We start from the raw sequence: 15,128 nt of genomic DNA, 5'->3' as shown, positions 1-15,128 counted from the left end.
CGAGTGTAACACTTTACCTCCACGAGGAGAATAGGTAAAAATTCCCTACCTACCTACTAGCGAAAAAATCATCGCTTCATATTCTACCTTCCACCTAACATGAAGAAACGACTCAAAATTAGCATCAACTTAGTTTTTACTCCAGAGTAGGTAGTTTAAATTGTCTAGAGGATAAAATTAAACTTAACACACTCATTTCGAATTTTTTTTTTTGGTTGATTCCTAATAGTTGTTCAGTATTTCTGACAAATGACATATACCTTACCTTACTCGTACCTATAAGTTTGGTAACAAGTACGTATCGTTATTCAATTCAGATAATCCCTCGAAATTCTTGTTTCGTTTATCAGTCCACAAAGGAAAAATAAATAAGAAAACTAGCATTACCTAGTAATTTCCTGTGAAATGAAAAGTATTCATTTCATTGTTCATTAAATTCTTAGTATTATTACTACCTAAATACCTACCTTAGTAATACTCTTGTACCTTTTCCTTATATTTTTTAATATTCACAAAATTTTACCTACTTTAGCCGATTTTCATAGGTTCAGTTGATAGAACTCGAATTTGATAGGACAATTGAAGTTTCTGCCCACACTTCGTCGGAGTAAAGTTGTTAAAACTATAATAATTTATATAATATCTAAGTGTTTATCATCATATTTATATCTGGGCTGTCAATTGCGGGCATTTTTCTCTGTCACTCTAATTACGTTTTAGAGTAAGAGAGAAAAATCCCCGCAATTTGCGATTTTCGGTTTTCGCGGTAGGCCCGCCGCGCCGCGCGCCGCAAGCGTCGAGTCCGCGGTAAGGTCCGACCGAGAACGCTTTTTTTGTCCCGGCCGAGACCGAGATCGAGACCGAGATTCAATCGGATTCTCGGCCGAGACCGAGACCGGGACCGAGAATATATAAAATAGAAAAAAAAGACGAATTTTGCACTAAAAATGCTTTTATAATCGAAATTCGACGATTTATCAGAAAAAAGTTATCATAATCAATTCGTAGCGCTATTAAATAGTACTTTTAGGGTTCCGTATCCAAAATGGCAAACTTAGAACCCTTATAGTTTTGTCATGACCTTATGTCTGTCGGTCTATGCGTAGGTCATAGCCAGTTTACTCAAAAACTATACGATATATTTTATAACCAAATTTGGAACATAGGTGTATTATGTATGTCGCTTCTTAGTTTAAAAAAAAATCGTTAAATATATTTTCAAATATATACTCCATAATATGGATGATGATGATTTTTTTTTAAACTTTTAGTTACATTTATATTATAAATGTAACTAAAAGTTTTAAAAAAAATCATGTGGCTCATCATTAGATAGGTCTTTAAACATACATAAAGGTTGCTACAAACGTTTTTTTGATTAAGTAAATACTTTTGAAAATGATCGCTCCAAAAAAATAGTGTTATTCCCTCTTAACTTTTGAACCGGGAGAGCAAAACCATTTAAAAATATCTAAATAATAAAGCTTAATAAGCAAATAATGTTTCAGGAAAATTATTTTGAATATTGTTGGTTAAGCCATTTAAGAGTTATAAAAAAAAAACTGATCTTATTAAAACGACGAAAGTGCCACTAACATACGCTCTTTTGCTTGTACAAGCTTTTTTGTAATGTATGAAGGTACGGAACCTTCCATTATGCGTGGTCCGACACGCACTTGGCCGGTTTTTTCAGTACGGATGTGCACAAAAAGAGGTACAATAACAATAATCAAACTAAAGAGTTCTATATTGTAACCCAAAAAATCGGCCACAGGTGTCGTTTTGTATTTACCTACTGCTTTGCTTTTTCCCGTTAACACAAATATATTTAGTATCAAAATATCCAGTGTCATCCATTCACAACAAGTTAATCTAAGTTACATCCAGGTAACAATATACACTCATTTATTCATCAATAATAACAACCATAAAACGAAAAGATACAAATGAACAAGTCATTACTTGCAACCGCGCCTATCCGATCCCAACACTTAGTATTTGATAAGGAATTGGCTTAAAATGTGGTTCGTACCCACATTTTAAGCCAATTTACATTACCAATCAAAATCACAAAAAACGTCACACCAACCGGGCGATGCAACCAACGGGTGGCTTAGACACAAAATGGGCCGAGATTCTTGCCGAGACCGAGATCTCGGCTCGATTTTTGGCCGAGAATGCCGAGACCGAGACCGAGACCGAGACCGAGATCTCGGTCGGACCTTAGTCCGCAGTGCTCCTACACTGGCAGTTATATTATATAATGTTAACATTAAAATTGGTAACGTTAAATTTGTGTGACAAGAACAACAAACAACATAATACGAGTATAACACTTATCAATACTATCATGTTGTCCTTTTCACAGAATAACTTGTTGTATAGTAAATTGGGAAAATTCCGTATTTATTGCAAAGGCATTGGAATAAAATAAAATGCTGCTTTATTTCGTTTATGAAAGTTTCTAAATAGTACTAATTAATTGACTACATTGAAACGGAGCATGTACATTGTAAAAAACACATTAAGAGGGAAGAATAGCTTTTTGAAATAACGGTAATTTTTCTATGAAATTTCATTTCGGGATAAAACAGTTTCCAACTATATTTTTACAAATCACTTTGATTTTGATGTCGATCGCTTCAGCATAATATATTCTGCGTTTATAAGTTTCGCTGTTTGGAAAAAAAAAATTGTTTTGCAAATTTTGAAACAAAAGGGAAACTTATAAACATAGTTTTTCATTGTTTCAATAACATACTAAAAAAATCACGAAGAATGGAAAATATTTATAAGTGGAAAAATGTTTTCTCTTTTTGTATGGACGTGGTACACTTTTCTCTTTAGCCTTACGAGGATAATACAGGCATTAGACTGCAAACTGACTTCCTCACATTCTTAATTTCAAACCTCTCAAAGTCACCGGAATCGTACAATCAGGCGCAATCACGACACAAAGATAGTGATTTATCACATTCACCAAATAATTGAGCAACAAAACTCTCAAAGCAATGGCGGCGGATTCATCGATCTATTTATAGACTTCCAATAGTGTCAATTGTTGCAAGATAATCTAAGTATCTATTTATATGACATTCAATAGTCCTTTTTAGAGTTCCGTAGCCAAATGGCAAAAAACGGAACCCTTATGGATTCGACATGTCTGTCTGTCTGTCCGTCCGTATGTCCCCCCCCCCCCAGAAACTTCTAAAATAACAGAATGATAAAAGTAAAAAACTATATATGATGTACATTACCATGCATACTTCCACCAAAAATTGGTTTGAACGAAATCTAGTATAAATGATACGGAACCCTTCATGGGCGACTCCGACTCGCACTTGGCCGCTTTTTTTAGATGTTTCCCAAAGGACCATAGTTAAGTACTTATATCCCTTTTAGACTAATCCTAATACTTAACGGAGACAGTTCGTGAGGTACTTGTCCAATGGTTCACTTGATGAAGGCAGCTTCGGATCTAAGTTTAGTAAGTACAAAGTAAGTAATTGGTTAACTTTTCATGCTTTTTGCAAAGAGAAACTGCCGTTTGTAGGTCGTTTTTAGGGTTCCGGACTCGATTCTTCAAAACTGGGACTTGTAACATATTAAAAGCTTCATCTTCACAGGCCTTTGCGTCTATTGCAGACGATTTAAGCATTGCTGTTTAAACAACGGGTTTGGTGACGGTGGAGGCCGATGCGTGAGCTGCACGACCTCCCACATTTTTGGCAGAGAAAGCTCGTGCCACCTGAGGTTCCAGTCCCGGTTTGCTTTCTGCGACACCTTCTGTTATCTTACGCATTAAACTAGGCTTGGTCACATAGCCCACTCCTCTCCACATTACGCTTGCACCATCCATCACGGTCTTCAGCTAAGGTTTCCCAGGCATGGTGGTTGATTTCAAATGCTGACATGTCTCGCTAAACGGTCTTCCAACGTTCCTTTTAGCATACGCAACTGCACCAAGCAAAACACGTCGAGGTATTCTAGAGGGTTCCATCCGGTGTACATGCCCCAGCGACCGCAAGCGTCTCTCACCTGTTTGAGAAGAGCGGCAAGACTGGGCAGCTGCGCTTTTTCAAGAACCCTTTGATTAGTCACTTTGTGTTGAGCTGTCGCTCCTGTTTTGCATACGTCGTCCAGGTTTCTGCTCTATACAAGAATATACTTAGGACGTCTGGTAACAAGTCTGGTATACTATCATCTTGGTTCGAACAGTGAGATGTTTGTTACACTACACCCTTGAACGTAGCCTCCCGAACATGGTCGCTGCTTTGCCAATACGAATATCGATCTTTAAAGATTTTTATACATGATCCCGCCCATATTGCGGAATTTCATTGGAACTAAATTTTTTGTACTAAACTGAACTGTCACCCTATACATGAGAACAACAGCGCCCTCTTGACAATGATCATATATTTCTAGTCGGGCTTTAAGTAGGGGCGGGTCAGGTAGTACTATAAATAGGTTAAATGTATGTGAATTTGCATTCGATTTATATTCTCGTAACATTTCGGTGAGTAATAAATAACTTATTATATTTAATTTTATATATTTTTCTTTGACTTGCTTTGCTTATCGATAACAGTTATGACGATATTTCATTTTGTCAATCTCTCGATTTTGCTGCTATTAAAAGAAATGGCACTTTGCTGTCCATGATTGAAAAAAAAAACATACTTTTAATTTTGTACGCTGTATCTTTCGTTTAATGAATATTAGGGGGGACAGCGAAATGAGATAAAATTTGTAACTAAATATATACCCCATTAACCATACAGCGCCGGCAAAGAGCCAAAGTTGTCAATCGGTTCGAACTTAACGGACATTCGTATGCACGCAATGTTCTGCCCGTCCTTCACTACGTAGCCTATTCCATGGTATTCGCCGTACACGCCTGTCTTCGACAGGTCTTCTACGTCCAAGAGGTAGTTGCCCAGCCGGTACTTCCCCTGCGAATGTAGGTTTAAATACCTATAATGTAATATGCGAATAAAAAATTTAATTCTATTGTGGTGAGCTGTTTCACCAAGGAGTTTTGATCGAAGGGTTTCAACTGTCAAATTCCGACGGTTCCGCGGCCGGCTCTCTGACACAGCGAGTTTGCGAAATGCATCTCAGCCATAATGTGTGTTTTTAATTTTTGAGTAGCTTGATATGTATGCTAGTTGTAAGGTATTTATATCAGTGGGCCAATAGTTAGTTGCCTGATAATATAGATTTTTCATATACAAGAGTTAATAACAAAACGAACAAGTTAAGTTTTGGTAGAAATAAATGAAATGGGATCAATTTTCTACTTGAAAGTTTTGTGTAAATAATGTGAAACGATCTTGATTTTCCTGAGGGTCAAATGTCTGTATAGAACTCATGGCATTTAAGCAACACAAAGGTCAGAAATGAGAGCTAAAGTCTGACGCTCGCAGTCGACGATTGAAACGCCTCTAACAAAATGATAATGTGATGTGACTTCACATTACTTAAGTCTGTCCTAAATGTACCTATGGAAGATCAAGGGAATTGCCATTTTGACCCTGAATTATTGCGTTTATGTGTATAGTTGTCATACAATTTATTTTTTAATAAAATGTAAGGAATCGAATGGTACCATTTTCATTTCTATTTTTGAAAGACAAAAAAACGATTCCCAAACATGCACGAAAAGTTATTTTTAGCACAATAAAATATTAACATCATAAAAGGACGGAGAATTGAGTAGCATTCTACCGCAGCGGCTTACGTGAGCGAACAACTCGCGAACGCGAAGCGGCGCGACACGGCGCGGCGTGGCGGCCTACGGCATTCGCGTTCGCAACGAGATCGCCCACATAGGACACTTCCATAGGTATTAAAGGATTGATACACCCGCGCCGCGCGGCGCCTCTTCGCGTTCGCGACTTATTGGCTCACGTAAGCCGCAATGTTTTGAAATTAGTCGTTGACATAACCGCTACTGACATGTTACTTATTTGATTATATAGGTATGACGTACGTACATTATAGTCATAAATATGTAAGCTGTTTGCAATAATATATAGGTACTAATCTATGGCTGTTTGTAGCGACAGTGATTCAGGGCCAAATAGAATCTTGCCAGGCATTGCAATAAATAAGTACTGACTTTAGGGACTGGGAAGTCTGGCGGGTCTATTCCAAGGGCCACGAACACTGTTCTAGCGTTTTCTGAGGCGTGCTGTCTTACTAGGCAGGGTAAACACTCCGTAGCGTAGTTATCTCTCTCTACAGTGCGGCTTCTTAGCCTCAGCTATGGCCCCATCTGGCAGAAAGCACGAAACTTGGCATATAATAATATAGCTTTTATGTTTATAAGAATATATAGAAGTAGAAACACGCTGAGAAGTTCCCTCCCTATACCTATTATTAGTTTTTTAATTTCATGAAAACTGAAAAATAATGTCTACGGGAAGTATATTCGCCATAAAATTCTCTCTTTGGAAGTAAATTGTTAAGTTAGGACTTATAGTTTTAAAATTATGCTTTATTTATTTACGTCAGACGACTAGTGGGATGAGTAAGTGCAGCGTGTTTACAACATTAACTTCTCGACGTGTTTCTACTTCTATTTATTTTTATAAACGTAAAAGCTTTATGCATGCCAAGTTTCGTGTGTTCTGCCGGATGGGACCATACATCCATACTAAATCGAGTTAAGGAGCCGCACTACAAAGAAGAAAGACAACCTTATGAATGAATAAATTAAGAGCTCTCGAAAGATACGTTACAACCCAAAGCTATTTCTAACTCGCCTTAGCTTTTACCTCTCAGAAAGCTTAATTTCAAAGGGCGTAAGTAAATTAGTTTTTCTATCGATTATAGACCTTTTCTGTAAGGTTATTCCCACATCTTACCACGTTCTCGCCTGAGTCTGTCCAATGTTACATAACCTCGGGTTACAACATCGGTGTAGCCGGAGCTAAAAATCTGTTATACTGGTCAGTTTGAAGTCAGAGAGAGGTGAATATGACTATAATATCAGCGCTGGCTGGCAGGCTTGCTGAGGGCGCATGCGTGAAGACTTTGACACCAGCGGTGTAATTTTACAGACATACAGAACACGAGCAAATCCTGAGGCGGGGTAACCAATATAAGTGTACACACAATTAATGTTGAATGTAGAGTTTATACTGAATGAGAAAACTAAAGTAGCTCAAAAAAAGCCCGCGGGGTTAACTTGTGGCGAGCTGACGGCAAGTGGCGACACCACTGACCTCTATTCCAGATGGCCCTTCTGGCTCTCGTCTCTGTGCTTGCCTTGAATGGCCGACCAGAGTGGAGTAGCAAGGGCGGAACCTATGCGCCAGGTTGAAAGTATAAAACGTCATAACGCTGGCGGCCTGCTGAACGGATTATCAGGATCTCACTATGTACACCTGCAACTCGAACGAGCAGACGGATCACCTAATGGTAAGCGATTACTGCCGCCCATGGACACCACGCACCACACGCACGCAGTTGCCGACCCTAACGCTCCGCACCCTCGTTGAGCTCTGGCAACCTTACTCCCGACAGGAACACAGCACTGAGTAGGGTCTAGTGTTATTTGGCTGCGGTTTTTTGTAAGGTGGTGGTACTTTCCCAGTTGGGCTCTGCTCTAGATCTGGAATGACATCCTCTGGGCTGTGCCCTACCATACAAAGCGAGATAACATTCACAATGCCCAATCTTTCGGACGAAGTTTAAGGATGTACCCGGGTCCAAAAGGGTACGAGTATCATACTCGGCAATCAATAATATTCGCCACTTTTGCTTTTAGATTCATTTGTCATAAAGGTCAATTTGCACTGTTGACTTCAGCCCCACCCACGATTGCGATCCACACAATGACAAAAACGTTCAATACATCCAATCAGTAAAAATAAGCCTAAAGATGCTTTAACAATGTGTACAATTTAAGTTTAACCATGAAGTTAAGTTTCGTATCAAAGTAACACAAGGAATCAAAGGAACTCTATTCCACGGTATCTTTTAGACATCTGTCTATTGAATTTCTTATATAACAGAAGAGATTAAACACTGACTAAAGTTTTATCTATCAAACTGCGAGTTAAGGATCTGAAGGTCACGCTACGCTGGTTATCAAAGATCTGATACGCGCGCGCTCTCCACGAATCGGAACACAGCACCCCAGCATCTTTTGTCAGTCCGCCGGAAACCTCCCCGCAAGCCTGTGCCGTGGCTTTCCGTACAAATAACAAAACTTCATCTTCATTTCACATCCGAGGTATGTATTTTATCTTATAATTTGAAAAAACACCGTACGTGTATATTATTTAAGGTTGAATGGGAAAGGATGCGATGTAACTTGAATTAATTGCTTAAGCTATTTTCTGCATAAGTGCGGGGCTATTCAGTCATTATGTCTTTAATGAAGTGTACCAAGCCGGCTGTTTTAGAAATTACAGGAACAAGGATTTAGCAAGTGCAATTTTAAATAAGAGCAAATCTGATTAATCTAAAGACAACGTCTATTATATACTCACCTGTTGTACAATTTCCATTTTTTTCATTTATTTTGGTTTTGGTTGTATGAAAAATTATTTTACTCCATACCCGCTCAGAAAATGCCCTCTTTATTCTTTGATAAGTGATAACAGTGAGCAAAGTTAGACTTTATTATCTAGATTGCAAGGTAATGCTTAGATATGCAAATGACGTGTTTATTCGCGTTAGCTGTTGATAAGCGTTGATTTTGAATAATAAATATTTACAGTACATACGGTGCTACTTTATAGCACTAGTGCGAAAATTAGCATATTACGTTACTATGTCGAACATTTAAAGGGCCATATGTACTGTAAAACGTTGTACGATACATGTGCGAATAGGTAATTCGCAACTCGTGTCGATTTAAAACACTCCCTTCGGTCGTGTTTTAATATATCGCCACTCGTTTCGAATTTCCTTTTTTTCGCACTTGTATCGTAATGTACTATTATAATTTTATCGCTGTTTATGGTGAAAATTAAGTCTTTTGTTTCTTGTCTTGTTTCTTGAAACACTCGCAACCGCAACGCTCAAAATGCCTACTATTTGAACCGCCGAATGGGTTTTGTCGATTTAAATGTATTTACCTACTGTCGCGTTGGCGGTTTAGATTGGAACACTGCAATCCCTGGGAATATATGTACCTATATGAAATCAGATTGCAATCTTCAAAACAAACTGGGAAAAATAATTGTAGTCAATAAATAAAACTAAAGTATTATATTTTATAATGGTTTTAACTGCATGCCACAAGCATATCATTTGAAAATCTCGTTTTTATACAACGCTTAAAACTTGGCTAACGATCAAATAAACATGTAGATTTTTATCTCAGTCAGGGACATTGTCGTTGCTTGAAAGTTTGTTAATTTCCAGAATGAACTGAGTCTACATAAAACTTTTTGGAATAAAAAACTTTGTCAAATAGTCTAGTGTGTAACCGTGTAAAACTATAAGCAGGTAGTTAATGACTATAGATAATATCGATATGGCATACCCTAACATAAAAATGCTTCCAACATCAAGGCAGCATACACTCGCAATACGTTTATTCTTTACATATACCTACATATTGTGTTGTTGGCAACTTGAGTGAGTCTAAATTGAAGAACTCGACTTGTTTTTCCGAGACTCAGAGCTCAAAAAACTTCTGAGTCTTTTAAGGCCCGTGTTGAGTCCTTTATTGAGTATTTTTTGAGCGCTACTCAAAAGGACTCGAGCCCTGGATAAAGACTCAGTCAACAATTTTATTAGTCAACCTAAACAACAGTAAATAGGCGTTATTGTATGATTTATGTTATGTACATCCATGAATTTCACATAAAGACAACGCATTTCGAAGTTCATTGTAAAAACATACAAGTCCTACGAAAAGGACTCAAGTCTCTACAAAAGACTCGAGTCTCTATTAAGTTGAAAAAAACTAGAGTTCCATATTTATAATTATGAGAGTCTAAAAAACTGAGACGAGTCTTAAAGCAGAGGAAAAGCGTATAAGATATGGCATAATTAAAAGAATACCCGGAGGTAGATAGTGGCTTCTGTAGGTACTTGAAATGCTTAAAAACACCAATACAAATTACAATACACTTATTAGTTATTACTAGAATAGTTCCTGTTTGACTCAATGGTAGGCAGGTTCTCTGTTCGTAGGCGCTTTTCGCTACATACGGTTTTTCCCGTGTTATCGGCTACGCTCGTAGCGCGTAGCTCACGCTGGCATTGATTGCGTTAAGGCATTAAGAGGGAAGAGGACGGCCGACTACCCTCACACACGTAGTCCCCATTTTCCACTCTGGATATTACAATTTTGGAAAATAATTTTACATATTTTGATGTATATTAACCATACCTATATACTATATACGTTTGACTTTTTTAGTTTTTTGTATTATTATAAAAACCGGCCAAGTGCGAGTCGGACTCACCCATGAAGGGGGGGGGGACACATTTTACCACTTTGGAAGTGTCTCTCGGGCAAACTATTCAGTTTAGAAAAAAATGATATTATAAAACCTCAATATCATTGTCACACGTATGGGTTTTATGAAAAAAAAATTTTTGAGTTTCAGTTTTAAAGTATGTGGAACCCCCAAAATTTAGTGTTTTTTTTTGTGTGAAAATCTTAATGCGGTTCATAGAATACATCTACTTACCAAGTTTGTACAGTATAGTTCTTATAGTTTCGGAAAAAAGTGGCTGTGACATAAACGGACAGACGGACATGACAAATCCATAAGGGTTCCGTTTTTTGCCATTTGGCTACGGAACCCTAAAAATAGGAGTGAAAATCAGATTCCATGCAAAAAGAACCTAACTCCTCAAAAAAAAAAACGTAGGGGCATAGCTGTGGTTGTTATACAACAAATTATGTCAAAATATTTTCAATAATATTAATATCCAGAGAGGAAAATGAGGACTACGTTTGTATGAAAAGGTGATTTCACGCAGGTCCTCCACTTTCGTGCGCCATTTCTACAATTTTATATCGTGCAATAAAGTTTAAATAAGTAAATAGTGTAAATACTTTATAGAATTTGTAATTCCCTTTGTCAAGTCCAATTTAGGGCGTGAAGTACAGTCGGCGACATAAGTTTTTATTTTTGTACAGAGTGCGAGCGGGCGTAGCACGCCTGCTCCGGCGAGACGAGCCGAGCAAACATATTCTCCGCGGTCAACAACTTCTTCGCTGATTCGCCGCTGGTGAATCAGCTCAAGGGCATCATGGTGAGTCCCTGTAGTAGTGCACAGAGTGCGAACGTGGCTCCTGCTCCAAACAAACATATTCTTCACGATCAACAACTTCTTCGTGAATTCGCCGCTGGTGAATCAGATCAAGGGCATCATGGTGAGTCCCTGTAGTTCCATGGTGAGTCCCCTGTAGTTGCGCACAAAGTGCGAGCGTGGCTCCTGCTCCAAGCAAACCTCTCCGCGGTCAACAACTTCTTCGCTAATTCATCACTGATGAATCCTACTCTTAACCTACCCCAGTTTATCCTAGTATCTACTATCTATGTGGTAGGTAGGTAGGTACCTGTAGGAATCCTAAGTATTTGAAAGCAAATTTTGAATACCGGTAAGGGTCATTTTCTGAGAATACGTCTACGGTTGTCTATATTTACCACGACTCTTTTTATACATTTTGTATGGGTGGCGGCAATCAGACCGCAGACATATTTTTTGAGAATGATCCTTATAACTAGGTATATATTCCAAAAGTAACTTGAATATCTCAGTTTAGTGTGAGATTACCAAATGAGAGTGGACCAATTCTAACAGACAACAAACCACAGAAAAAATAATAGTATGACCGTGTAGAAATGACACTTCCTACAAAACCGAAGTTTGACAGCGATTCAGGGACGAATTATGCTGTCTTTTTCTAATGTATAGTGCTATCGCTTTCGGCCATTTAGGGTTGTCAAAATTCAAGTCTTTATCTTATCCGTGGTCGTGCACGTATAGGGACGTCAAGTTGTGCCAACGCTAATAATTGCTCGGAGCAATGCTGAGCCGAACGGAGCCGGGAAAAGCCGAAAGGAGGAGTGTCGCCCCACTGGAAAAACTTAGAAATAACATTGATATGCGTGCGTACTGTTAATAACGTGTTGAACTTATGTTGGACGTTAATTGTTGAGCCATTTAGTGTTTACTTTACATTGGACATTTCATACCGTTAGTATTATCAACCAAATTAGCTGCTGACCGCACCATTGTAAAATTGGACTATGTTGAGTGTAATAGACAGTGCCGATCAGAATCTCGGTACAAAATGCATGTGTTGGCGAGTTACCTATTTCCATGTGTATTTAAAAATAAATTTGAAACAATTTCCAAACAATTTGCCATTCTCGACTAGATGTAACTGATGAATCACCGTCAAAACTACCCTTGACATGTGAACTAATAACAGGAAAACATGACACACGATTTGATCGAATATCGAATTCCATCGAGCAAATAATTAGCTTCGTTCGCAGTCCATGGCTGGGTCAATTGGATCGGTAACAACATAGTGTAATCACAATGACAGTAAGCTATCTTTAAAAAATAGGAATTTATGTTCGAAGTTCAAGCCTCATTTAGATGGTTCAAGAACTTGCATGCGATTTTCGTTAGGTACAGTAAACTGCAGAGTTAAGTGACTTCCGTGCAAACAAATTTCTATACAGAGACGTCACTTAACTCTGCAGCTTTCTGTACATTGCGGTATTTGGTCGATCGACTGAGTTTATTGTACGCTTCGGGTTATGTAGTAAAATTAAATGTAAGTACTCTTATAAATAATATAACATTCTATCTACAGCTCATTCTTTAAGAATGCGCTCACGTTCCCGTATGTTAGGCAGTTAAAACACTTGACCTCACTTTTGGTTTGTTTGAAGATGGACTACTCTTTTTAAATGTACTTTGTTAAGAAAACAAGATCGGGATAGCGAATGACCTACATTTCTGTGTGGTCTTACCACTCCACATTGCTTACTGACCGGGTAGTCTAGTCCAGTTGCCCCTTTGTGTGCGTAAGATAGATATGTAGTACGGTTTGTTTCCTACATAACGAATATGGATGGTTGACGTGACAACCTACTTCTACAAAGTATTTGACGTTGACTGTACCATTTGGCGTTAAAACTCTAGGTCCATGGAGTCCCAGCGCGCACAAGTTTTTTGCAAAAATCGCTAAGCTGTTGTTTGCAAAAGTCTGGTTGACGTACCTAGCTGGAGACCGAAGAGCTGGCACAACATATCAGCATTACAACTAGAAAATTCCGCCGGCATCCTTGGTACAATGCCTCAAGGGCCTATTTTAGATTTAAGCTAGTTATAGAAATACCTCTGTATATATTGATTAAGTGTGCAATTTAAAAAATATATTTCTAATTTCGTATTTTGAAGCAATTTCTGGAGCAAAGTAGTCACATTTTATGGTAATAAGAAGGATCCAAATAAGAGGAAACATTTAAAAGCCACGTTCTTTCAGACTAGACAGACGAGCAGTGGCGGGGGTGAGCCGGGCCCACCGGACGAGCCTTCTCGCCCCGCCAGCCGGGGTCCTCCTTCCGTAGCTCTGAGCCACTCTGAGAGGTAAGGTGTAAGTTAAGCAGGAAAGGCTTTGGTGAGAAAATAAACGAGTATATTAAGGGCCTGTTTCACAATGTTCAAGTAAAATCCAGAATAAGCCATATATATACTTGCCACTTATCTGACGAATAAAGTCATCGCGTTTGACAATCTTAAAATGAGCTTAACTGGTAGATAAAGTGCAAATTTTTGCAGGAAGTTTCATCTGGAAGTTAATTTATTTATCAATTAGCTATACTTTACTTGGACGTGAAACAGGCCCTTATTAGCCTTTCATCCCATCAGCCATACCATTACATATCACTGATTCCATCGTTCTGAGTCGAGGGACTACCAAGGTCAAACTTACTTTACCTTACCTACCACTCACAAACACTGCATGAATAATGGAAGGAACCCATTACACGTAGCAAGTATGCGAACACAAAATGTCGAAAATAATCCCAAAGCGTAGACACGTGAAGGCTACGTGCGAACCGTAGCTGTCTGCGGCGTAGCAGGCTTTATTCTCATTTTGCATGCTAAACATAGAGGCTTATTATGATTTTAATCACAGGTTACGAATCAGATCTGGGGCCCATTTTTCGTGTAATATTATTAGAGCTCAACGAGGGTGGGAGGGGGTTAGGGTCGGCAACGCGCATGTAACTCGTCTGGAGTTGCAGGCGTACATAGGCTACGGATACTGCTTACCATCAGGCAGGCCGTATGCTTGTTTGCCACCGACGTAGTATAAAAAAAAAGTGTTTCCATGGTAGCCCATACGACTTAACAGTTCGTGGACTAATAATATTAGTCTAATACCGTTCGAGAAATGTGCCCCTGGATTAGTTATGGGTATGATCTGTCAGCGTCAAACGTTTCTGGTTGCAGAAATGTCACTTTAAACACTGATAGATTATTTCACAACTGGGACTTCGCGTTCGAGCGCCATCTTGATAGACACGCCTCGTGATTAATTCACAATTAATTCACTTTACAAGAGTTAATAAAATCACCGTACACTGTCTTGTACTAACCGTAGAATTTTAATCGTATTTAAAGCTCTTGAACCGCACAGTACGCGACCATTTAGGTTCTAAGGTGCGGTGATAGAAAGTGGCCGTTGGCATCATGTCAAACAATTCCTCAGAGCAGAGCCCGTTGTACAAGCGGTAGAACACACACAAGGAGGCAAAGTCTCTCCTTAGACTTAAAGGTTCAATACCGCTTGTGAGTTTGGGATCATCAACGATTCGCACAGCGCGCCTTTAGACTGAGTCAAAGGGTCCAAGCTGGCATGCAGGTGCTCCTGCCCAAAGGTGACAGCAATACTCCTTAAGGGGTCTGACTTGCGATTTATATAGCAGCAGTCTTTGCCCCGGAGTAAAGTATCGCCTCGCTTTATTGAGCACACCGAGTTTTTTGGATGCCAGCGCAGCCTTCTCCTCCAGTTGGCTACGGAATTGGACATCACTGGAGATGTCGACACCGAGGATCCCAATACTCCCTGACATGGTAAGGGCTGTGCCTTGGAAATGCGGGACCACAGTAAATGG

The 15,128-nt window shown here is 39.0% G+C and overlaps 2 protein-coding genes across 2 annotated transcripts in view; one reads left to right on the top strand and one right to left on the bottom strand.

Moving 5' to 3' along the window:
• Nucleotides 1-4,683: 4,683 nt before the first annotated feature.
• LOC133529308 (uncharacterized) lies at nucleotides 4,684-7,346 on the bottom strand. Its single transcript, XM_061867003.1, has 3 exons — nucleotides 7,233-7,346; nucleotides 6,125-6,268; nucleotides 4,684-4,955 (listed from the first exon to the last, which is right to left on the bottom strand). Exons 1-3 carry the CDS (start codon nucleotides 7,344-7,346, stop codon nucleotides 4,773-4,775), a joined length of 441 nt encoding a protein of 146 aa, XP_061722987.1. The 3' UTR covers nucleotides 4,684-4,772.
• A 509-nt stretch (nucleotides 7,347-7,855) lies between these two features.
• LOC133529275 (neo-calmodulin) overlaps nucleotides 7,856-15,128 on the top strand; it is a 44,714-nt gene continuing 37,441 nt past the window's right edge. The window contains exons 1-3 of the mRNA XM_061866973.1: nucleotides 7,856-8,245; nucleotides 11,120-11,235; nucleotides 13,490-13,593. Of these exons, the coding sequence (XP_061722957.1) occupies nucleotides 11,233-11,235; nucleotides 13,490-13,593 (107 nt within the window). The 5' untranslated portion in view covers nucleotides 7,856-8,245; nucleotides 11,120-11,232. The remainder of the gene's footprint in view (nucleotides 8,246-11,119; nucleotides 11,236-13,489; nucleotides 13,594-15,128) is intronic.

The sequence above is a fragment of the Cydia pomonella genome, chromosome 20 (genome assembly GCF_033807575.1).
Source record: "Cydia pomonella isolate Wapato2018A chromosome 20, ilCydPomo1, whole genome shotgun sequence".
Classification (NCBI taxonomy): domain Eukaryota; kingdom Metazoa; phylum Arthropoda; class Insecta; order Lepidoptera; family Tortricidae; genus Cydia; species Cydia pomonella.
This window is presented reverse-complemented; position numbering and strand designations above follow the sequence as displayed.